Genomic DNA, 25,298 nt, shown 5'->3' with positions numbered 1-25,298 from the left:
ATATATTCTGTTCATACATTAATAATATTTGTAAATTAGTAAAATATTGTTCCAGCACATATTTAAAACGTAATGTAAAAGCATAATAGATATGAGCAAGATTGTGGATAAAGTTGGGTGTGGAACTTATTCTTGAGTGTTAATGGTTAAAATTAAAATGCCTTCTCTCTGCTTTTATGGTTTTACACAAAGTTTATTCTCCTCCGTAAATAAAATAAAATAAAATAAAAAGTAAGAAACAAAAACAATTTGACGGTCCCGGCGCTGTCGCCATTTACAAGCAACGTCACATTTATAACAAAGAAAAATTTACCAGTTACACATGAACCACACATTACAGCATAAGTTATAACTTCTTTGGTTTAGTAACGATAATATTGGTAAATAAAAGTAAATATTGAGGAGTGTTAATAGATAAATTTGATTGTTTTTTGTATAAAGTCTTGCATAGTATGCTTGTTTCAGAAATGTGTAATTTCTTTTGAAAAAGAGACCATTAGATCGCTATCAGTCAAAAGTCCAATCTAATCACCCGAGCGGCCAGATCATTTGATCGGGTGGTTGGATTTTCTAGTCTCCGGCTAAACCATCTAGCCACCAGCTAAATGGACCTTTTGACTTATAGTTGTCAAATCATTCTTTTTTTTTAGAACGACGTATCAGGAATGTGCAAGGTACGTATTGTCTCGCAATATATACTCACTAATATAAACCAGGGGGCTTAGCCCACTGGCCACCGGGTCCTCACTTAAGTGAAGTGACCCGGATTCGATCCCTCTTGGGAGCGAATTGGAGATTGGAGATATAAGGTGGATTTTGGTGAATGGAGAGATAAGGTGGTTCTTGGAGTGGATGGGGAACTAATTACTAACATCTAACATGACTTTGTCCGATCAAAAAAAAAAAAAAAAATATACTCACTAATATATATCTCCTCATCTACATGAACGAAATTGTATGAAAGATATAGAAATACATAAAAGAAACAACAAAAGTATGGATTATATATATATTTTTGGAGTGTAGAAATTCAAGGCCATTTGGTGAATTCAAAGACTTTGAAGACGATATCGATCCCAGTAGGTATCTGCCAAATGAAGAGAAGCACATTCAACACATTCAGCGCGATGTGAAGATTTCTCGCTGTTTCACTTCCCTTCTGCATCGGAGGTACTAATGCAGCTGCTGCTGCCCACAGCACTGTTATTGCTGTTCCATAATTTAATTAAAAAAATAAAAAACAATTTTAGATTCATTTCCATTATGTTCAAAAATTAAATATATGACACACACGTCTAAGTACTATTGATTTTCTTGATATGGGTTTTCCATAGTTAATGTTTACATATGAAGATAAACCTAGATAGATAAAAATAGTAGTATGAGTAAATTCATTTATAGAATTTGAGTTAATTTTGCTTGATTTATATTCGATTGAAAATGTAAAATTATTCAATTGTATATCTTATCAATCATGAAAAGTAAAGGCCGTACCTGCCCCAGCGTAGAGATGAGGTCCGGGAAAGAGCTTCCCTGTTCTGAACCATGTGTTGAGCCCTCCGTATACGGATTCAAACACGCCAAAACCGAGCAATATGGAGCCGGCGTTGAAGTGTTTATCTCTGTACGATCCTTTGATTAACTCTTTTCTTTCCTGTGTAAATGAGAGGTAAAAAAAATTATATATATATATATATATATATATATATATATTTTAATTTAAAATAATGGTTTGCCCTTAGCTCACGATCAAAAGATTTAGTGATTGTTTGTAGGCAAAATAGAGCAAAATAAGCTCAACTTACGGCTAGGAAGTATTCTGGTCGTGAAGTATAGACAAAATAAGGTCAATTAATAGCTAAGAAATTTCGTGATTGTTAGTTGTAGACAAACCAAGACTAATTTACAACTAAAAAATTTTGTGATTGCGAATTATTATCATAATAAAGGTAAAATTGTAAAAATCTGCACTAAAAATCATTAATTTCATAAGAACATATATCTACACTTTAAAATTTAAATACATAAATAAGCATTATTCAATGACTCGTGCAATCAAGGTAAAATCTTATAATAATGAGCCACATTGATGGGCACTCTGCATTCGAAAACGCTCTTTACAAAAAAAAAAAAAAAAAAAAAAAAAAAAAAACCTCCGAGGATGTTGGATTGTATTTATTTGGATATTAATTTTAATTTGTAATATTATGATTGTTATTTGATTAATTTAAATGTAACCTAAATGTATTTTGTATCTAAAAAAATGCTAATACAATTTATATTTTAGTACTTATTAATCTCGTTTCAAGTGATAAGGATTTCCCCCCAAAAAGGGATAAAATCCCCTCGACCAATCATAACAGAGGGGCAGATTTGAGAAGATAGCGTAATTGGGCTAACCTCAGTGAGCTGCTGAATCTGAGCCTCGAGAGGCGACGGCGCCGGCGGTTCGGGCGGCGGGGAGCCGTCGGGGGTGACGGCGACCGGCTTGAGCTGCTTCTTCAGCTGGTTGATCTCCTCCTGAATCGTACGGACTCTCCTCCATTGCCACCCGAGATATCCAGCGTACAAGGTGTACGCGAACAGCCCGCTCATCACGATCGGATGAATCAGCGCAAACGATCTGCCTTCCAGAATCCCGAATTCCCCTCCCGCCGCAAATGCATCCTACATTCGTTCATTTTATTTATCAAAATCGCATCAAAACCAAATCAAAAGCAGAAACGAATTTTGAAGTTAGGGTTTGGAAATTGGAGATTGAGAAGAGACCTCGGCGGGGAGAAGGAAAGGCAATGCGATTGCGGTGAGAGGGAGAGACACCGATTTGAGGTGATGGAGCAATTCGGGGGCAGCGTGTGGATGTTTGGGGGAAGGATTTTGAGATTTGCAAGTGCAGAGTAATTTGGATTGGATTTGGGGAAGGATTCGCGGCGGTTGGAGATGTGGAAGCTTCGGGAGGCTGAGTGTGGCGGCCATGCTTCTCTAGATTATTTTTTTTATGGAGAAGCAGTGTGTGACTGTGTGTAAATTGGTAGGAGTGGTGAAGAAAGATAAGGAAATGTGAGGACGACTACTTCTCCTCACACTCATACCACTTTTTGTGGAGTTCAATTGCTCGAGATCAAATTAGGATTAAGCTCAATTTTCATAGTGATAATAAATGAATTAAGATTAATTCCCTATTAAGAATGACACACTATTTGCAGCGGCTTGGCTATACAACCACTGTTCTACTCGGTGAACTACACGCTATGATGTTGGGTATCGAATTTTGTTTTGAAAAATTATCTCGGTCCGATCGTGCTCTATACGGATTCTCTGCTGGCTATTCATGTTCTTCAAGACTCACCTCAAGACTTCAACTCTATGTGCGATGATTTGTGGGATATGTTTCAGCACACTTGCAAGTATGTGATTTTGGAGTTCTTTCATGCTCGGCGCGACGCTAATCGAGCTGTCCATGAGCTGGCTCGTTTTGTTCTTTCTTCTTTTGATCTAATGATCTGAAAGTCGAATTCTCTTCTTGACTTGACTTCTTGATATGGCTCGTTTTGATTTATCATAATATAAGCTCCTCTTCCGCCTCAAAAAAATAAAAATGGTACAACTATATTCAATGGCAATATACTTGAGACTACAAAGGCTAAAACGAATGAAGGAAAATGGGGCCACGTTATTGAATGCTTTTGATCCATAAAAGTGTTATGGTAGAGAGGGCCCATAAGAAATTAATGGACTTGAAATACGAATAAAAAAATGCTTAACGGGCTTTATATAATTCAAATGGGAACATCCGGCTTTAAAATAAATTTTTTGATTAACATTATTTTTTTTGGATGGAAATACATGATAGGATCGAATTTTAAAGGTAATTTGATCTTTCGAAAATGTTTTTAAAAAAAAATGGATTTTTCTTCCCCAATTTCAACCCTAATTTCGTAAGGTCCCTTCTTCCCCATATATTAAAAATCAATAGAAATCGTATTTCAAATTTATTATATCATCTAATTTATGTGTTCAGTATATTAATATGAAGCTATCGTGTTCATAATTCATCAGGAGAAAATATAAAGAAATAAATAATTTAATATAAATTGAATTTTCTTATTAGAAAAAAAAACATTCTAATTAATTCCTTGTTTATTTGATTATGAAAAAGACAACTAAAACATCATTACACGGCTTTGACGCGTTCGGTTAGGCTCAACGATTAACAATAAAGTGGTCCAATTATATTAAAAATTTAAAATATCTTTGCTAGTAGACGATTTATTCGAACCAGATTGTTAACTTTTTATTTGATAGAGAATAAATATGTCATTATTAAAAGGTCCCATGAAAATAAAGAATCAATCTAGACACGCTTAATCTTTTCACTAATCTTTTATTTTATTTTTTTCCTTTTTAGTGGTTATAATTAATCAAAGAATATTCCCCACATAATCACTGGTTTTATATATTACAATACAAAATATCCGCCGCTTCAGAAATCGGTTGGTCGCAAGATATAACTTAATTATATCCTCTCGATAAAAATAAAAAATTAGATCAGGCATAATTTTTTTTATAGTAATTAGAAATCAATTTTTATTAGTGGTGTTTATTAATTATTTACAAGTTTAGTCGATCATCATTCATTAGGATTAGTTATTTCTTTAATATGAAACAAAATTTGTTAGTTTTATTTCTTGAGTTGGGGAAGAGAGATGGTGAAGATTGAATTCTATACTTCACTTTAATTGAGGTTGATAGTTATATTGTAACAAGGTTTATAGTTACTCTAATTTCTAGTGAATAATTGCTAACGATGACTGGTTATAAGAATATAAAGATTTATAAATATATTAGATTTACCAAATTCTAATACCAATAATTATCTTCAAAATTTGACTAAATTAAAGTTGCCATTTGCCTCGTACCAAGAATATATAGTCCACTTTCCCCCTAAAAATTATAGTCCACTTTTCTTATCTTATATATGTGGATTAAATCTCCTTTTATTTTAATATACCATCTTATTTTGTTAGGTACATTAAATATATTTTCTTAATATGTATGAAAAAAATAAAGTGGACTATATTTATAGAGGGATATATGCTATTTTCATCTTTTAAAATAAATAAATTCTTATCATTGTATTTTAGTGATTGACTGGTGGCGAACAAATATTTGTCATCTTCTTTTTAATTTTGAGAAAGACTAAATATACAAATTCTATTAACAACGTTGGTGTACTGAAAAATTAGTTCAGAACTTATGCCTAAAAACAGTAAAAATTGGCTTCTCGACCTAAACCTAATTGTATTTATACATTAGGCTTCTTTTTATGTTTCTTTTTGGTTAATTTGATTGACATTTGAAGTACACACCATATTCAGCCAAAATAAAAAATAAAAAAAATTAGTAGTGTGTTTTCACAAAGACAAGCTGAGGTCAGTTGGCCAATGGATATTCAAACTAATTTTTAGTAATTAATACAAAAATATATATTTAGGAAATTCTGGTATATGCTCCTGAATGTGAATCATGATATATAAAATTATTTAAAATGAAACTTGGGATATATGTTCTTGAAATAGGTTCCTATCTAATTAATAGATGCAAGATAATATTTTTCTTTTTATTCATTTTGTGAATTGAGAAGGAAAGTGTTTTAAGTTTGAACCTAAATCACATGTCTACAAAAAGGATAGTTCATGCTTGAGTGTTATTAAGTGACAAAAGAATAGTATATATATTTTTTTTATGGTATTCTTGTCATTGGTCCATACCTCAAACAAAGTCTAATTATATTGCAAGCTGCAATGTACCTTTTAGAGCAACTCCAATGGTTCACTCTACATTAGAGTGAACTTCACTCTATTGTAGAGTGAAATGTAGAGTAATTTCATTTTGCTCTCCAACAATCAACTCTACATTTCACTCTACAATGGAATATTCTATTTTGATACTTTTAATTGTTATTAAATTAATCTTTTTATATAGTTATTATATTATATATATATATATATATTTAATTCTATTTATATTTATTCTGATTTATTTAATTATAACATAATATAATATAATTATTTTGATTTTTTATACTATATTTAAATTATTGCACATTAATTTATTCCAACAACATATAAAATAACATTACATAATAATTGAAAAAAGCATAAATTACATGACAATAGCACACTAATATTACAAAATACTTGCAAAAATTTAAATTACTTAACAATGGGAATTAGTGTTCAAAATTAGAATATTCTTCCCACAAATGATCGACCAATGCATCACGAAGTGCAAGATGAGCTGATAGACACCGACAATATTTCTGATCCCATTCGACGTGAGTACTTCAAACAAGAACAAACTAGAATCATATTGAAAAGGCAAGACGGTTCAGGTTCAAGCAATGCTTTCAATATGTTTGGTGATGAATTTCCGAATTTTGGCGGATCTGGAAGTGATGCTGGAGGTGATGCTGGAGGATCTGAAGGGGATTTTGGACCTTATTGAATGTTTTCTTAATTTAATATTATTGTATTTCTATTTCTTGTAATTTTATGTTTATGAGTATTTTTGTGTTGTTGTAATTTTATTATTATTGCAATTTTATATTATTGTATTTTTATGATGTTGCAATTTAAAAATTCTATATAATATCTTTTATAATTTAAACAAAAATAAAATAAATTAATAATATACAAAATAAAAATATATATTCTGATCGTCAATTTTTAAATTGCACATTGGAAATATTTCATATTAATAACGAGACAATTAGAGTGATGAATAAGAAGCATTTCATATTAATAACAAAAAGAAGTAAAGGTAAAACCACAAAAAGAAGGATAAAAGAAAAGCAAAAAAAAATAATAATAACTAGCGTGATGAACAGTAGCCCGCTACATTTGCCGGGGCACTGTTCATTCACTCTACATTTTGGCGTAAAGTAGCGTGCTGTTGGAGGGAGCATTGGACTGCAAAATAGCGGTTCACTCTAGAATAGAGTGCCGCTGCAGATGCTCTTAGACTTTTAATATATCCATTTATGCCTTGTATAAAGTTTTCAATTTGGTTCCATTTATGCCTTGTATAAAGGATCATATTGATGATGATTCCAACTTTATTGAGCTTTTTTATTGTTTTGCTGAAATATTGCCAGTAAGAAACCAAGTGAAGCCAGAATTCCACTATAATAGGTAGGCCCTACTTTATATATACTCAAATAGGCGTTTAGTTTGAGTGATAAGACGAAATCATTCACTTTAATTAAATATTTAGTTTACATAATTCATCTCTTGATGAATAACTTGATCTATAATTTTATATTTGGGGGTGCGTTACATAAACGTAAACTAGTACATTCTGTAACATTATTTACTTTGAAAATCATAAATCATTTCTTTCTTCTCTAATGGCACACTATGTACTAATACTTGAACCACCCAAATTCATAACATTTTTTTTGAAGATGTAGTAGTACCTATTTTTCTAGATCTAATTTAGATGAAGAAGGTGTAATAATAGCTCAGAATTAGATGAAAGAGATTGAGGCAGAGATAGACGTGAGATGAATGGAAGGATGAGAAGATTTTTCTCTAAAATTCTCAGCTAGTTGTTCTACGAATGGGGATACAAATAATTAAAAAAAGAGTAATTTTTCAATTTATATATATACAAATATTCTTTTTATAACAAAATTGGGATTGTTCTATACTAATTCCGCCCTTACCCGCACTCTAATCATTCAATTGAGTGGTTATTATTTCTAAAATTGGCTGATTTATTTAAAATATTTTTTATATATTACTATTAAAGTTCTAATAAAATAATCACCTCATTCAAAAAAACACACACAAATTCCCTAATGCTCATATATAACCTTCAAACTATATGGTGAGGGACTATAGAGATCAAAGTATTAATTCAAATTATTTTTTAAAATAAAGAAAATTTATTAAATATTAAGAAGAAGAAAAAAAGATTATGTATAGGATCACCTCTGCAATAATAGGAATTTAAGTGAGCAAAGGTGAGTCACACAAATTTAATAAAAATGGATATCTAACTTTATGTAGCGTATTGTTTTGTATTGAAGAAGCTAACCCAGTTGCGTTGTGTAGTCTGTAGGTGTAGGCCACATATTGCACCTTAAACGACACCGCATCATCGCCGTTGCCGTGCACTCTAACATAGTCCATATTTATTTAATTTAATTACATTATCACATTATAGTTTCTCGGCTAATTTCTTGTCTAAAACGTCTACTTAGGAAATTTTTTATTCTATGTAAAAAGGTGTGACTGCGGACCAACCTCCACTACAAAAATAAATAAAATAAAAGAATCCCTCAACTTTATTCTAAATTAATATTTGAGGCCCAAACTCGAAATCAAATACCAAGAAGAATCCCCTTTCGCAGTATTATTGCGCTCACTCGTTGCCAGCTATTGGATATTTCCTCTCTATATATTCTCTATCTACGATGAAATTCCCTTTAATTACTTGTTAGTTGTTGTTTCCGCCTCACAAATTCATCGAAAATAAAGGAAGGGATTGATTGCTTACTTGTATATATCCGATGTTTGTTGCGAATCTGGTGTTGATATGCTTCGCGATTGCGTGCTCGATTTTTCTGGTGCGGTGGTTCCTGCACCGGACCGCTCTCATCTACGGCGTCAGGAAAGGGGTGGAGTGGGTGGGAGACCGAGTTCACGTGCACCAGCACTTCAAGGTCCCCGAGTTGAACGATTCGACTCAGCAGCAGAACCTGTTCTACCGCCGAGTTTCGCTCTACCTGAGTTCGCTGCCTTCGTTAGAGGACTCCGATTTTACCAACCTCTTCACCGGGAGGAAGGCGAACGACATCGTTTTGTCGCTCGACGACAATCAGGCGATCCAGGACGTTTTCCTCGGCGCGCGGATTTCGTGGCTCAATCGAGTGGAGAGAGATCGCGGGAACCAGATTGTTTGCCGGAGCTTCGTGCTGAGGATTAAGAAGAAGGATAAGCGGAGGATTCTGAAACCCTACCTCCAGCACATCCACGCGGTCTCCGACGACATCGAGGAGAGGGGGGCGGAATTGAAGATTTACAACCATTGCGACGGCAGGTGGAAGTCGGTTTTGTTCAACCACCCCGCCAGTTTCGACTCGCTCGTGCTCGATCCGGATCTGAAAACCAAAATCCGGCACGATTTGGAGACGTTTCTGAAATCCAAACAGTACTACCACAAGCTAGGCCGCGTTTGGAAACGCAGCTATCTCCTCTACGGCCCCTCCGGCACCGGGAAATCCAGTTTCGTCGCCGCCGCGGCGAATCTCCTCAACTACGACGTCTACTACGTCAACCTCTCGCAAGTGGCCGACGCGGCGGATCTCAATTCGCTTCTGTTGCAGACCACGAGCAAGTCTCTGATCGTCGTCGAGGATTTGGATCGCTACGTTTCCGATAGGTCTAGCGCGCGGATTGCGTCGTCCGGTCTGCTGAATTTCATGGACGGGCTATTGAATTGGCAGGACGAGAGGATTCTGATCTTCACGATGAACAGCAAAGACGGAATCGATTCGGCTCTGCTGCGGCCGGGGAGAATCGATATGCACATTCATTTCCCCATGTGTGATTTCACCTCCTTCAAAAATTTGGCGAACAACTATCTAGGAGTGAAGGAGCACAAACTGTTTCCTCAGGTGGAGGAGATTTTCCAGAGCGGCGCCACGATGAGCGCGGCGGAGATCAGCGAGTTGATGCTGGTGAATCGGTCCTCGCCCAGCCGCGCGTTGAAGTCGGTCATCTCCGCCTTGCAATCGAACAGCAAGGGCAGCGGAAAGGTCGCGACGCGGCTGAGCGACAGCTCGGCGTCGTCTCCGGCGCCGCCGTCCATCACGGAGGAAGGAGGCGGCGCCGCCTGGAAGGAAACAATGCCGAAGGAGTTCCGGAAATTGTATGGACTGTTACGGCTGAAGAGCTGCAAGAGACCTGGATCGTTCGATCACGATGAATGTGAACGGTGACAGATGCAAACACAATATACCGCTTCTTTATTTTCCTATTTTATATTCAGTTAATAAGTGATCATGTAATTAGTTTTTTTTTTCTCCCTATAATTCGTGCAAAGGCTAAACCGGATTATTTTATTCGCGTCACAATTAATTTAAATTATTGTGATGATTTGGAGGACACTTTGCTTCATCATTTTATAATTTATTATAGTAATGTTTATTTGATTGTTTATATATGGATTAGGCTCGCTGACGAGGTAAAGTAATCCTAGTGGAATTCGCCGCAGATCAAAAGGCGTTATGATTTGAGAATAAATTATTTTTAAATGGTGTGGACATATATAGTGCTCACTTTTTAGATTCGAATAAATAATCAGATTGGCGAACCTCAATTCTCTATTATTTTACTATACTTTTCTAAGTGAAACTGTGAATGAACCCTTCAAACGTCGAATATTATAAAAGTTCCAACTATAATTTGCGATCATCATTCAACCAAAAAAAGAAGAAGAAAAAGAATTTAGGGATGCATTAACCTTCTCCACGATTGAAAGGGTGGGAAGTATTTGAAAAAGAGCAAGAAAATGTACAACTTGCTTGGTAAACGGGATCACTTTCTCAAGCATGGCTTCTCCATACCATTTTCATCTATATTTATAGTTGGATAGAAATCTTGGTCTCTTTTTTTTCTTTTTATATCTTTATGTACATATAAAAGCAATATCTAATAGGATAAAAGTAGAAGGACAAAATCTGATAAATTATGGTAAAATATACTCCCTCCGTCCCACTGTAAGTGAGACTTTTTTTTTGGGCACGAGAATTAAGAAATGTGTATTTTGTGTGTAAGTGAAAAAGTGAAAAAGTGTTTAAAGGGAAAAACTTTTACCTAAAAAGGAAAAAAGTCTCACTTACAATAGGACGTCCAAAATAGAAAGAGTCTCAGATACAGTGGGACGAATGGAGTATTGGTTGTTGTTAGTTGGAAATAGAGTCAAATAGTGTTCTTAAGACAGTTTTTGGTATGTTTGATCCCAAACTCGATCTATTTTGTCTGATTTATTGCTACTTTATTATGGTACTTATTATATTTTGTAAATGAGATTTTTTTAAAAAATATATGAAATTATAAATACAAAGCATGAATTATATTGATTACATAAATGACTTTATTTAAAAGCAAATGAGATTTTTGTTAAAAGTAAATAATAGTTTGATAAAATAAAAATAAAATTATACACAAAATGGAGCTAAATTATGTAAATGAGAGAGTCATGAGACTTTAATCAAAATAAATAAGATTTAAAATTCTCATTTTTTCACACTGTCATATTTACGTCGCACGAACATATTCATGCCAAGTGAGTATATTTATATTATGTCACAACAACGAAAAATAAGCGATACGTAATATGAGGAAAAATTAATAGTTAAATAATTTAATAATTTTTTAAAAATTTATACTCTCTCAGTCTCAACTAGACCGTCCCAATTAAACTGATTAATTTCTTTATATGGAATAAAATTAAATAAAGAAATATCTAATCATTTATTCTATATAAAATGAAACTTTATTAAAAAATTAATTACTAATTTTTGTATTCAAACGCCGAATCCCAAGTTGCAATTTGTCGCATAGAAGTGGTTGTCACATATTTTTGGTAAGCGAATGGGAAGAGTGGATGAAAAGAGATGTGTAGGATGCACACGTGGCATGATTGTGGGGTCTTGTAGTTTGAGCTGTCTCCATTTTCAACTTACTTGTGCGGCTGTGCCTTCGTTTCATTTTTGTACAAAATTTAGTTGGGAAGAATAATGACAACTGCCACAATCATATGATTTGGCAATTTTTCCTTTTCAAATCATTTAAAACCGACGTTGAAATTGGAGTACTGCCAAATAAATCAAATAATGGCTAAAACAAATTTAAATATATTAACTGTGAATAAATTGCATACCAGCTCAACTCACTTGCACCTAAATGGAATTTTGGCCCTTGATTTTTGGTACAATGCCTTTAACTTGTAATCATCGCTCAATTTTGCTATAGAACTTTCCCACATTTTATAATTTTTATTCTTTAATCACTCTTCTTTTTAATGAGTGTACCAAATAGTAATGAGTTATTATCAATGAAATTGGAAGAAGAAATATTTAAATTTAATGATTAATTTATTAAAAAACACAAACCAGTGTTTAAATTACTTTATTATCTCTATAATCTATCAAACTCCCTCCGTCCCATTAGGCTTTATCCCACTTTTTTTGACACGACTATTAAGGAGAGTATAATTAATGTAGTAAAAGTGTGTGACTATATTGTTTGTAGTGTAAAATTATTACCAAATATAGAAACAAGACAAGATCAATGAGACAATAAAAAAAAATCAATTGGACAAAATGAATAGTACTTATTTCGAAGATTAACTTTTACAATGTCATTCTTAGACATATATATTGTTTGTGTTTTTCCTTGAGGAATGAGTTATATTATACTCTTTTTCTTCTTTATAAATTATCAAACATGTTTTCATGTATATATAAATATAATACTTCCTCTGTCCCTCAAATATTTTTCTCTCTTTTCATTTTGGTCTGTCCATAAAACTCTTCATAACTTATTTTTGTAGCTAATTGCACTCACTATTACTCTCACAATCTTCATTTTTTGTGGAATTCATACTTCACTCATTAAATACATCGCTAACTTTTATTAAGATTCGTGTCATCCTTCCTTATGAAGATATTTGGGGTGACGAAGGGAGTAACATTTTTTATAAATTATAAATTCTTTTTTATTATTATAATTGTAGATAATTAAAAAAGATCAATTATAGAGAAGAGTGGAAATGTGATGTATCAATATCATCTACGTTGGTAGCTGTGTGCTATTAGTTGTCAATTGTGCCTTCTTAATGCTGGAAATCGTCTTCGAATCAAATTAATACAAATTTGATTTATTGAGGTTGAACAATGATCTATAATGGTATTAGACTAAATTAATATATTTTCCATGTTATATATCGTGCATAATTGTGGAATTAACACTATTTTCCATATTTTTTTATCTATTTATTTATTTATTTATTTTTATCTATTTTGTAGTAGTAACTTCTACTATTACAGCAATTTGTTTTGCCCGCCAGTAGTATTTCACTATTCACCATGTTAAGTCATCGGAAAATTCACCCTCTCCGCCGCATCACCGCCGCGGCCCACCCGTTCTCCGCCTTGACCTCCAACGACGACGACCACATCTCCACCATAAAATCCAAATCCGAACTCCTCCAGACATACACAGTCACACCACCAATCAAACCCTGGCCACGAAAGCTCACCCCCAAACGCCTCTGCTCCATCATCTCCCAACAGCAGAATCTCGATCTCGCCCTTCAAATCTTCCAGCACGCCGGAAATTACCACCCGAATTTCCACCACACCTACGAAACCTACCACTCCATCATCCACAAGCTCTCCCGCCTGCGCGCCTTCGAGCCCATACCCTCCCTCTTAAACGAGCTACGCGGATCACAGATCAAATGCGGCGAAGACGTATTCATCACGCTGATTAGGTATTACGGCATTGCCGGCAGGCCGAAGGAGGCGATCCGAGTATTCCTCCGAGTTAATGATTTTGGAGTGAAAAGGTCAGTTCGTTCATTGAACACTTTATTGAATGCTTTGGTTCAGAATAGGAAGTATGATACTGTCTACATTATGTTCAAAAATTGCCAGAAAAGATTCGAAATCATGCCCAATATGTTTACCTGCAATATACTGTTAAAAGCCCTATGTAAAAAGGATGATGTAGAGGGTGCGCTCAAGGTGTTCGATGAAATGCCTAAGATGGGAATGGTGCCTAATGTGGTTAGTTACACTACTATTATGTCGGGCTACGTGGACCGTGGTGATATGTTAGGAGCAAAGAGCATGCTCGATGAGCTTCTAGATCGCGGTTGGTTGCCCGATGCAACCACATACACTGTTCTGATGGATGGATTTTGTAAACTGGGGCAATTTGTTGATGCAACGAAGGTGATGGATGAGATGGTGGATAATAGGGTTGAGCCGAATGATGTCACATATAATGTCATGATAGAGGCATTGTGCAAGGTGAAGAAGTCGGGGGAAGCAGTGAATATGATCGGTGACATGCTCGACAATAACTATATGCCCAGCTCGTCTCTATGTTGTAAGGTGATCGATGTCCTGTGCAGGGAAGGGAAGGCCGGTGAGGCTTGCAGCCTGTGGAAGCTATTGCTGGTGAAGAACTGCACCCCGGATAACGTGATACTGAGCACGCTCGTGCATTGGCTGTGCAAGGAAGGGAAGGTTTGGGAGGCGAGGAAGTTGTTTGATGAGTTTGAGAAGGGCTCTATACCTAGCCTTTTGACGTATAACGTGCTTATAGCGGGGATGTGTGAGAGAGGGGAGCTGTGCGAGGCCGGGAGGTTGTGGGATGACATGGTGGGAAGGGGTTGCAATCCGAATTCTTTTACTTACAACCTGCTGATAAAAGGGTTCTGCAAGAAAGGGTATGCGAAGGAAGGGATCAAGATTTTTGAGGAGATGATGGATAAAGGGTGCTCTCCAAATGAATCCACTTATTCAATCTTGATTGAAGGGCTCTGTAGCTCTGGTTGTGAAGCAGATGTGTTGAATGTTGTTAGTGCTGCTGCCTCTAATAAAGTGGCGATGAAATCTGATTCTTGGAGAGTTTTAGTGAATAAATTTGTCCCTCATCATAGCAATATAAGCCACACTTTGGAAAACATTTTATTGGAAGATGTGGCTGCTTAAGGTTTCCTTGCCCATTAGTAGAGCATCTAGCTCAATTGGTAGACCGCGTGGTTTATAACCACGGGGTCGTGGGTTCGATACCCACAACAAGCGCCATCGGACCTGTCCGGTTCGCCCGGTCCAGTATTAAAAGGTTTCCTTGCCCATTGAGTTTGGATGAATGCTTTGGAGGTCAGTGATCAGGTTATGCTCATAATGTTGAAGTATGCTCATAATGTTGGAAGTGTGTAAGTCTTGAATAGCTTCAAAATCTCTGTGGCCAAAGCAAATAGGGGATATCGCGCCTGTCATTCTGATATTTTGTATGGTTGTCAATTTCTAGCGAACTAATATTATTGTGACTAGCTAAAGTAGTAAATTAATGCCACCGCGACTACCTAAAGTTCGTAGACATCCAACTATGTTGTTTAATACATGGGGCGTTTAAAGCCGTTGAGACATTTCTGATGTTCACCTCAGTATAAATTCATGTGTGAAATCATCATCCGATGAAAATTTGTATATTTGTTGACATGATATTTAATTCATGTGCAAAATTTGCAGAAATATTTGTGTATTTAGGTGAAATTATCTCAAGCAAATATTAGCTTTCTATTTTTTTTTTTATATATATGTAATTGAAATCTTATAAATTTCAAGAGCGATTGGTAGTCGGTAACAAATAAGGGCAAAGCAATATGGTAAGAATTGTATTTCACTTATTTACTTTCAAAATGTGTAATAAAAGAAAAAGTGGCTTTCAATTTGTTTTTGTTAAATGGGCCTCCTGCACTAAGCCCAAAGCTGGTCAGTTAATGGGCCTTATAGATCCAAGGTCCAACCCACAAGAAAGAGGGAATATACATATATTGAACTCATAGGATAAGACCGACTTTGACCTCATCAGCTCTTTGCCCACTTTCTTCATTTCCTTTTTTCTTCACCCCAATCGAAATTAGGGTTCTTGTTCAATTTTAAAGGTTACATCAAATCTTGCATTCTATTTTGTTATTTATTTACTTTTAAGTTGCGTGACATTTTCTCTTTTTCAGTTGTTAGAAGGTGAAATTCGCGAGGGATGAGGCCGATCTTTTGCGGCAACTTTGAGTTCGAGACTCGACAATCGGACTTGGAGCGTTTGTTCTCCAAATACGGAAGAATTGAACGTATTGACATGAAATCAGGTAGTTAATTTGGATGATCTTCTCTGCCCTCCGATTTTTGTATCTGCAGACAACTCGATTTTCATTGTGCGAACTATTTTGATGTATTGTTTGATTTTGATGGCTTGCATGGATGATTAAAGTGAGTACACTGGAAGGAAGATTTTCTTATCATTTCATATTGTTGGGAAATCAGTTCCCCATCCAAACTTGGTAGAAGCAAGAAATAAGAATAAAAAACTAGACACAATTTAACAACACAAGAATTTAACGTGGAAACTCCAAATCCGGAGAAAAAAAACCCCGACCCACTGAAAAATTACTATATGATAATTTTTACAATCACACAGTATTTCTCACCCTCTCGACTCACAACCACTACACTCTTACAAGCCTTTGAAAACCTCTCACCCCTCTAAAACAAAGAGCAAGGAATTTCAAACTAGAAGTAATCACAAGACTAAAGGTAGTGATTGGTGCAATTGTATCAAAGACCTTGGAACTCCTTAAATAACCTAAGGGTCTCCACCTACTTTGATAGCAAAACCAATGTGGGACAAAAATCCCCACTTTCATTTTTAACACAATTCCAACAATCTCCACCTTGTTAAAAATGAAAGAAAAAACACCATTGTCTTCACCGACAATTATGATTCTTATCACAAAGAACCATCATCCTCAAAAGAGAATAAACCTACTCCACCGAATGAGTAGAACACTTAGAATAAACCATTCTAAGAATTTTACTTCGGCACATGTCGAAAAAACCTTGCTGAAATTTTGGTGCAACCTTCTAGCTTTTGGCCCTCCTAGAAGTCATCAGCCATCGACATACTTTTCACCACACACCTGCATCCATGCCAAAAAATCATGCACATGTGGTCCAACTAACATCGTCACATCCTCATCTTCAATTTTCGCTCCAATACTCTCCAGTTCAGAGATAATGCCATTGAGAATACTCAAGTGATCTGAAATCTTCACACCTTCATCCATCCGTAAGGTATGAAATTGTTCCTTCAAATACAACCGATTCGAGATGCCTTTTGCTTGGTACAGAGAGTATTGGAGCGAAAATTGAAGATGAGGATGTGACGATGTTAGTTGGACCACATGTGCATGATTTTTTGGCATGGATGCAGGTGTGTGGTGAAAAGTATGTCGATGGCTGATGACTTCTAGGAGGGCCAAAAGCTAGAAGGTTGCACCAAAATTTCAGCAAGGTTTTTTCGACATGTGCCGAAGTAAAATTCTTAGAATGGTTTATTCTAAGTGTTCTACTCATTCGGTGGAGTAGGTTTATTCTCTTTTGAGGATGATGGTTCTTTGTGATAAGAATCATAATTGTCGGTGAAGACAATGGTGTTTTTTCTTTCATTTTTAACAAGGTGGAGATTGTTGGAATTGTGTTAAAAATGAAAGTGGGGATTTTTGTCCCACATTGGTTTTGCTATCAAAGTAGGTGGAGACCCTTAGGTTATTTAAGGAGTTCCAAGGTCTTTGATACAATTGCACCAATCACTACCTTTAGTCTTGTGATTACTTCTAGTTTGAAATTCCTTGCTCTTTGTTTTAGAGGGGTGAGAGGTTTTCAAAGGCTTGTAAGAGTGTAGTGGTTGTGAGTCGAGAGGGTGAGAAATACTGTGTGATTGTAAAAATTATCATATACTCCCTCCGTCCGCAATATCGTTTCCACATTTGCCATTTCGGTCCGTCCGCGATATCGTTTCCACTTCCATTTATAGAAGTAGGGTCCACAAACTTCCACTCACAACAATTGTGGGACCCAAACTCCACTCACTACAATCCACCACTTTTCTTAAAACCCGTGCCGTCCACAATGTGGAAACGATATTGCGGACGGAGGGAGTAGTAATTTTTCAGTGGGTCGTGGTTTTTTTCTCCGGATTTGGAGTTTCCACGTTAAATTCTTGTGTTGTCAATCACACAGTATTTCTCACCCTCTCGACTCACAACCACTACACTCTTACAAGCCTTTGAAAACCTCTCACCCCTCTAAAACAAAGAGCAAGAAATTTCAAACTAGAAGTAATCACAAGACTAAAGGTAGTGATTGGTGCAATTGTATCAAAGACCTTGGAACTCCTTAAATAACCTAAGGGTCTCCACCTACTTTGATAGCAAAACCAATGTGGGACAAAAATCCCCACTTTCATTTTTAACACAATTCCAACAATCTCCACCTTGTTAAAAATGAAAGAAAAAACACCATTGTCTTCACCGACAATTATGATTCTTATCACAAAGAACCATCATCCTCAAAAGAGAATAAACCTACTCCACCGAATGAGTAGAACACTTAGAATAAACCATTCTAAGAATTTTACTTCGGCACATGTCGAAAAAACCTTGCTGAAATTTTGGTGCAACCTTCTAGCTTTTGGCCCTCCTAGAAGTCATCAGCCATCGACATACTTTTCACCACACACCTGCATCCATGCCAAAAAATCATGCACATGTGGTCCAACTAACATCGTCACATCCTCATCTTCAATTTTCGCTCCAATACTCTCTGTACCAAGCAAAAGGCATCTCGAATCGGTTGTATTTGAAGGAACAATTTCATACCTTACGGATGGATGAAGGTGTGAAGATTTCAGATCACTTGAGTATTCTCAATGGCATTATCTCTGAACTGGAGAGTATTGGAGCGAAAATTGAAGATGAGGATGTGACGATGTTAGTTGGACCACATGTGCATGGTTTTTTGGCATGGATGCAGGGATGTGGTGAAAAGTATGTCGATGGCTGATGACTTCTAGGAGGGCCAAAAGCTAGAAGGTTGCACCAAAATTTCAGCAAGGTTTTTTCGACATGTGCCGAAGTAAAATTCTTAGAATGGTTTATTCTAAGTGTTCTACTCATTCGGTGGAGTAGGTTTATTCTCTTTTGAGGATGATGGTTCTTTGTGATAAGAATCATAATTGTCGGTGAAGACAATGGTGTTTTTTCTTTCATTTTTAACAAGGTGGAGATTGTTGGAATTGTGTTAAAAATGAAAGTGGGGATTTTTGTCCCACATTGGTTTTGCTATCAAAGTAGGTGGAGACCCTTAGGTTATTTAAGGAGTTCCAAGGTCTTTGATACAATTGCACCAATCACTACCTTTAGTCTTGTGATTACTTCTAGTTTGAAATTTCTTGCTCTTTGTTTTAGAGGGGTGAGAGGTTTTCAAAGGCTTGTAAGAGTGTAGTGGTTGTGAGTCGAGAGGGTGAGAAATACTGTGTGATTGTAAAAATTATCATATAGTAATTTTTCAGTGGGTCGTGGTTTTTTTCTCCGGATTTGGAGTTTCCACGTTAAATTCTTGTGTTGTTAAATTGTGTCTAGTTTTTTATTCTTATTTCTTGCTTCTACCAAGTTTGGATGGGGAACTGATTTCCCAACACATATCTAATTCTAAACCTCATCGTTTGATGCTTTTCGCCTTCCCACTTTATAGTAGATAAGTATCAGTGGGGACTATTGTCGTTTTCAAACTTTTTCCCTTACCATCAGTTAATAATCTATTCTTGTTCAATGTGTTGAAATTGGTTGTAGAATTAGAAGTACTATCTTAGCAATGCTGGGCTTAATATTATAGTAATACATTATAAATGTTGTGAGGTAAACATTGAAGAAAAGGATAGGAAGAGTTGTATAAATGAGCTTACTGTCGGTGTAGGGTCTGTATAAAATGGCAGGGTGCCTCCAAAAGAAAGGGTGGATGCAAAGAAATCTTTTATCCCTGGAAATGAAATGGCAGGAACTTTAAATCTTTGATGAGGGCTCCTGTTTAAGTGTTTGTTTTTACGCAGGACTTATGCTAAGGAAAATGAGCTTCTATATTGGCTTGCCATCTTCTCTGCAATAAAAACCTCTAATGCAAGGGCTACCTGGTCCTATCTACTTGCCAGATTTCTCTCACACACTGATGGAAATGTTCAACATCACTTCCACTTTCCTTGCCATCTCACCAGATTGGTAATGGTTGAGATGGGTTCATGATGCCATGCTACCACAATAATGATAGGGGATCAATGTGTCTGTTCATCATGCCATGCCAACCACACTAATCATAAGGCGGTCAATGAGTTGTATCATCACATGTCTCCATTTACTGAACATCGCTGTGAAATTGGTGAAACCATGCTTAGCAATGACTGCTCAACTTCCCATGGCTCTAACCTTAGTTAGCCTTCATCATCACTCACCCTTCTTTAATTCGTCATGCAAGGCCTCTACCTCCTAACTTTCATCAGAACATTCCCATGTTTGCAGGTTTTGTTCTTTATTTATTTCTTGGTTGCAAAGGTTTTTCCCTTAGTGATGCTACTGTTAGCTGAGGGGAGTGATATGCAGTCCTATTCTGTACTCTCTCTGTTACTCATGCAAGCTATTTTACATGTAGGCTTTGCTTTTATCTACTTTGAGGATGAACGTGATGCAAGAGATGCCATCCGTGGTCTTGATGACGTACCGTTTGGGCATGACAGACGCAGATTATCAGTTGAATGGGCCAGGGTATGTAGGCTCCACAATTTTCCTTTTCTTGAGGCTCCTAAGAGTTATTACATTTGATATTGTTGGCATTATTTAATATATTTCATTTTTAGGGTGAGCGCGGTAGCCATCGTGGTGGTTCGGGATCAAACCCGAGACCAACTAAAACCCTTTTTGTGATAAACTTTGATCCTATTCGTACTCGAGATCATGACATAGAAAGACACTTTGAGCGTTATGGGAAGGTTCTTAATGTACGTATACGTCGGAATTTTGCTTTTGTGCAATTTGAAACTCAGGAAGATGCCACAAAAGCTCTGGAGTGCACCCATATGAGGTAATGGATATTTTAACTTGCTTTGTCTCTATCTTTTCTAAGCCTCTTCCTGGTGGGCTGATAAATTAACTTGTGAATTTTCAGTAAGATATTCGATCGAGTTGTTTCTGTCGAGTATGCTTTAAGAGATGATGATGAAAGGGGTGGCAGACCTGGTAGCCCCAGAGGAGATGATGGAAGGCGTGGATATGGTGCTTCCTTGAGGTCACCCAGTCCAGCACACCGCCGTCTTCGAGCAAGTCCTGATTATGGGTTGGCTCGAGGCGCAGATTATGATAGGTACAATGGTTCTTCATATCCAAGGGCCAGGAGTCCTGAACGTGCGCGATACCGAAGGTATATACATTCTCTGAATGCTCAAACTTTTCCTTTGGTAGTCTTGGTGTCTTTTTATCTTTTGGTTATGTCATCTTTTGATAAAATAAAAGGATGGCCTCTGCGTGTCGGAATTGTCTACATACATGTATTACTAATAGAATTCTCGTTCCGAGTGCTTATGTCATCTCCCTTGTACGCAGGTCACCCGTGCGAAGGTCGAGACCTTGATGAGGAAGCAGTAAGCGGCGGTAGAATTTGATGAAATATACTGTACTATAGTAGTGTCATGTGATAGCATGTGGATGAATGTATCAACACGTTTTGTAACTTGAATATTGCATTCTGTTGGTTTCATGAATGGTTGTTTGTCTAATTGAGTGTTTCTCTTTGGGCATATATGTGATTGTTATCTGTTGAATTTCTATCTACTAAATCGACGGTGGAGATTGGAGATAATGAATGTGTAGAAGATGCTTATCCTCTTATGGAGATTTCTTCTTGTTTCATAGTAACTCAGCCATTTTTCTGAAAATCGTTATTACCAGCTGATTCAGTTTAATCAAGTTATCACTTCAAATATTTGTCTGATTTTTGATAAGACTATTGTTTTTTATTAGTTTCCAACAAGTTTTATTTGTCAGCAGCATTTTCCGCAAAGCTGTTTGTTGGGTTTTGGTAAGGTTGGCATACCTAACATTCAAGTGCTGCGGATATGTACAAAGTCATTTGCACTTAAGAAAAATCGAAACCATCTACGCATTATCGTTTATGCTATGCAGGCGACGAAGTATAGTTCAATTGGTAAGACGCTTTTCCTTCAATTATTAAGTCGGAGGTTCGAGTCATCACATAACGGGGAATATTGTTGATTTTCTTTATAAGAAAAAAAATATATTCTATGCTAACTAAGCATGCATACAAAAGAATATTCTAGGAGAAATTTTGCCAAATCATTTAAAGAAATTAGTGCTTTGAGCCCACATCTCACAGATGGCACAAAATTTTATTTCATGTGCCTCTAATAATTGAAACTATACGATAATTGTGCCAACACGACACTCAGAATTTGACGAAAATGTGAAAATAAAAATAAAAATTGAGATTTGATTAGTTAGGCGAAAATAAGTACTCTACGTCCCATAGGTTTTCATTAATTTACTTTTCTTTAAAAAATAAATGAACTTTAAATTATTCTAAACATCGAAACTGCTTCACCTTTAATTATTATAATAGCTAAGAATGCAAAAGTGTTAGTCCATGAAGAATTTTCACCCAGTTGACATCTTTACATTTACACTTTCAGTGATGAAAAATAAGTATACACAACACCCAAACAAATATTGTATCTGTACAATCAATCCCAAAAGGCAAAACAGCACAGACAGATGTGCTTGTGTTGACCAAGCGATAGAGTGATTAATGCTTAAGGCCAGAGGTCGAACAGCTACCAATTCTCTTTGACAATCTTGTATTTTTCGAGCACGAACTTGCCTTCCTTGTATTTCTGGGACTCCTCGTACGCCTTCTCGTACTTCCACCCCAAAACTTCCCTGCAGTCGGCGCAGTGCACGTCCGCCACCATGTGCAGCCCCGTCATCATCTGCCGATCCTCCTTCTTACCCGAACACACGTGCTGCGCGTGCGAAAAAAGAAAAGCTCTCCCATTTTTCGACTGATCCTCCATCAAAGTTAGATCATCTTCTTCTTTTTTTTAATTTTTTTTTTCTTTCTAATTATGATGAATTGTAGAAAAAAAAAAAAAAAAACAGAGCTTACCTGAAAGGCCTTTGAGACAATATCATCATGAAGAGCAACATGGTTTCTGCATTTGTAGCAGCTGTAAATTCTTGGACCACCGATGATCGAATCACCCATTTTTATTATGATGGGATATGAATGAATGTTTGAAACAAACTTGGTTTTGGTTATTTTTTTGCAAGAAAAGATTTAAGAGAAAGAGTTAGTAGTGAGGACAAGGATGAGTTGAATGAGGATTTAAGTATGCTAGCCAATGCAATTAAAATAAGAGATTGAGTGATGGATTCCACACAAGAAATGATATGTTTAATCCTTGAAAAGGAGAGGTTTTGATCAAAACTTTATTTTAAATTCAATCTTGGCGTATGGGCCATCAATAATTTATGGTCACACTCAATGGTCCCATTTGGACTTCCACTCCAAAGCTACCCACCATACAAGAACTATTTGTTATTCCTTCACAAGCATTGATTTTTGTAGGGAAAAAAAAGGCTACTTTGCAGCATTATGGATGGAGTTGCTATAATGGTTTTCCTACTACTTTTTCATCAATATTTTCAAAAGTGTCTTGAGTTGTGAAGACATGTGATTTGAGTGATAAGGCATGATAGATTAATTCGACTGAATCGAGTGTTTGGTTTGCATGATTCGATTCCTAATGGATAATTCGATCTAATTGAGTGAAAGTGGATTATTTAATCACCCTCCAATTCTATTAATTTTATCGATCTTATCTATCATATCCATCAAACCAAACGTCCTATAAGTGCAAAAGCCATCAATCAAGAATAATATATATTCCCTCCGTCCGGTCTCGCTTAAGAGCAAATTAACATTAATTGTGTATAAAGTGCTATTGGCCCACTTGTTTGTGTAAATTATTGCCAAGAATGAACTAGCCCAAGTCAGATGAGACAACTCGAAAAAAAAAAAAAAAGGCCAAGTGAGACGGGACGAAGGGAGTGTTATGAAGCATGACGAATCAATTATACGGGCCCGACGAGATGAATATTTAGGCAAAGGAAGCTACATCTAAAAAAGAATTTCCCCAAAAAGTAGAGCAAGACTATATATTTTGAGTTAGAACAAAGTTTAAAAAAAAAAAAAAAGAATGAAAGAGATCTTTCATTTTCTTGTCATCCATCTCATCTTGGTGGAGATTGCTTCCTGCTTCATCACTGATAGTTCTTGAAACCATTGCTGAAAATCTGCTCCAATGGCATCAAGCTCTAACCTCATCACTGATACCTCTTCAGACACTTCATCACTTGAATCTTTAGGATAAACGAGCAGACTGAACACTACTACTCCCTCCGTCTCATTAATAATGACTCACTTTCATCTTTTTATAGCGTTCGCATCAACAGTTTTGGGCTTCTTTCGATATCTACAAGACGAAACAAACATCCCTACATTCATAAAAACCATAAACAAAATGCCTTGTAAGTAGAATCAAAACAGAGTAAATTTATTCTTTTTAGTACTCCCTCCGTCCACGAAATGAGTACCCATATTTCCTTTTTCGTCCGTCCACGAAATGAGTACCCATTTCCCTTTTTGGCAAAGTGTACCTCACACCTCTCTTTAATTAATACACTCAAAAAAGTGGGACCCTTAAACTATTCACACTATACTCCATACATTTCTTAAAACCCGTGCCGTCCACAAATGGGTACTCATTTCGTGGACGGAGGGAGTATCCAATTCTTACAGACATAAACTAATTAATGACCGAAAGGGCCAGTTCAAATTCTTACACAGTCTTGAACTGCAAAAAGAAACAAAGAGCATAAAACTAGCTGCATATATTATCATATAGAAAGCACCACTTGCACCGAATAAACATACAAATATTTTCCTACAAAATTTTGCCGAGCATCTATCACCCAAATAATGATTTGAACACATCAATGATTAGGGCATTGGCTGGAAATGAACAGAGCTACTTGCAAGATATTCGAAGCTCGTCTTGAAAAAAAATCGTTTAAAGCTCGATTCGATAGTAGACGCAGATGAGCTGAGCATTGAGCTGATAATTTTATCGAGCTGAGCTCGTAGGTTTTGCGAACATGTTCGGATTCATTTGCAATCGAACCCTCGATCGAGCCAATGCACGATGAGCCTTTATGCAAAAAAAAATATTTGTAGAACCAAGCTCAAGCTCGAGTAATTCGTTGATCAAGTACACATTTTGAATATTTTTTTAGAGCTCAATCACCATTTATACAGATATCAAATGAGCTGAGATTGAGATCAAGCACCAGTTATACAAATATCAAATAAGCCGAGGTCGAGCTCAAGGTTGAATACGAAATTATCGAGCATCAAACAAGTCGAGGTAATTGGATGGCGAGCCGAGCTCGAGCAACAAGTCCGAAGCTCAAGTCGAACTCAAAATATTATCATAAAATTAGATAAAACTAGAATGTATCATAAAATTAGATAA

General features: G+C 36.1%; 5 protein-coding genes across 9 annotated transcripts; 3 read left to right on the top strand and 2 right to left on the bottom strand.

Annotated features, from left to right (window-relative positions):
- Positions 1-914: 914 nt before the first annotated feature.
- LOC131020829 (uncharacterized) lies at positions 915-3,625 on the bottom strand. The gene is made up of 4 exons (XM_057949869.1): positions 2,770-3,625; positions 2,401-2,667; positions 1,495-1,654; positions 915-1,209 (listed from the first exon to the last, which is right to left on the bottom strand). The coding sequence occupies exons 1-4, from the start codon at positions 2,974-2,976 to the stop codon at positions 1,031-1,033; spliced, it is 813 nt and encodes a 270-aa protein (XP_057805852.1). The 5' UTR covers positions 2,977-3,625; the 3' UTR covers positions 915-1,030.
- Positions 3,626-7,585: 3,960 nt separating this feature from the next.
- On the top strand, positions 7,586-10,226 carry LOC131020827 (AAA-ATPase At2g46620). Its single transcript, XM_057949868.1, has one exon. The coding sequence runs from the start codon at positions 8,576-8,578 to the stop codon at positions 10,004-10,006; it is 1,431 nt and encodes a 476-aa protein (XP_057805851.1). The 5' UTR covers positions 7,586-8,575; the 3' UTR covers positions 10,007-10,226.
- A 2,874-nt stretch (positions 10,227-13,100) lies between these two features.
- On the top strand, positions 13,101-15,340 carry LOC131020824 (pentatricopeptide repeat-containing protein At5g16420, mitochondrial-like). Its single transcript, XM_057949861.1, has one exon. It carries the CDS (start codon positions 13,160-13,162, stop codon positions 14,792-14,794), a length of 1,635 nt encoding a protein of 544 aa, XP_057805844.1. The 5' UTR covers positions 13,101-13,159; the 3' UTR covers positions 14,795-15,340.
- On the top strand, positions 13,623-21,488 carry LOC131020825 (serine/arginine-rich splicing factor RS31-like). Of its 4 annotated transcripts, none has more exons than XM_057949863.1 (6): positions 13,623-13,641; positions 15,826-15,957; positions 20,348-20,460; positions 20,553-20,776; positions 20,861-21,112; positions 21,295-21,488. In XM_057949863.1, the coding sequence occupies exons 2-6, from the start codon at positions 15,852-15,854 to the stop codon at positions 21,320-21,322; spliced, it is 723 nt and encodes a 240-aa protein (XP_057805846.1). In that variant the 5' UTR covers positions 13,623-13,641; positions 15,826-15,851; the 3' UTR covers positions 21,323-21,488. The 4 variants fall into 4 exon arrangements, with proteins under 4 accessions (XP_057805846.1, XP_057805845.1, XP_057805848.1 ...); XM_057949862.1 differs by lacking the exon at positions 13,623-13,641 and adding an exon at positions 15,619-15,753; XM_057949865.1 differs by lacking the exon at positions 13,623-13,641 and adding an exon at positions 19,854-20,217 and having other exon boundaries at positions 15,843-15,957.
- Positions 21,489-22,344: 856 nt separating this feature from the next.
- LOC131020826 (protein yippee-like At4g27745) lies at positions 22,345-23,358 on the bottom strand. Of its 2 annotated transcripts, none has more exons than XM_057949866.1 (2): positions 22,871-23,358; positions 22,345-22,766 (listed from the first exon to the last, which is right to left on the bottom strand). In XM_057949866.1, exons 1-2 carry the CDS (start codon positions 22,967-22,969, stop codon positions 22,539-22,541), a joined length of 327 nt encoding a protein of 108 aa, XP_057805849.1. In that variant the 5' UTR covers positions 22,970-23,358; the 3' UTR covers positions 22,345-22,538. The 2 variants fall into 2 exon arrangements, with proteins under 2 accessions (XP_057805849.1, XP_057805850.1); XM_057949867.1 differs by having other exon boundaries at positions 22,345-22,727; positions 22,871-23,200.
- Positions 23,359-25,298: the final 1,940 nt, after the last annotated feature.

The sequence above is a fragment of the Salvia miltiorrhiza genome, chromosome 4 (assembly GCF_028751815.1).
Source record: "Salvia miltiorrhiza cultivar Shanhuang (shh) chromosome 4, IMPLAD_Smil_shh, whole genome shotgun sequence".
Taxonomy (NCBI): Eukaryota; Viridiplantae; Streptophyta; class Magnoliopsida; order Lamiales; family Lamiaceae; genus Salvia; species Salvia miltiorrhiza.
This window is presented reverse-complemented; position numbering and strand designations above follow the sequence as displayed.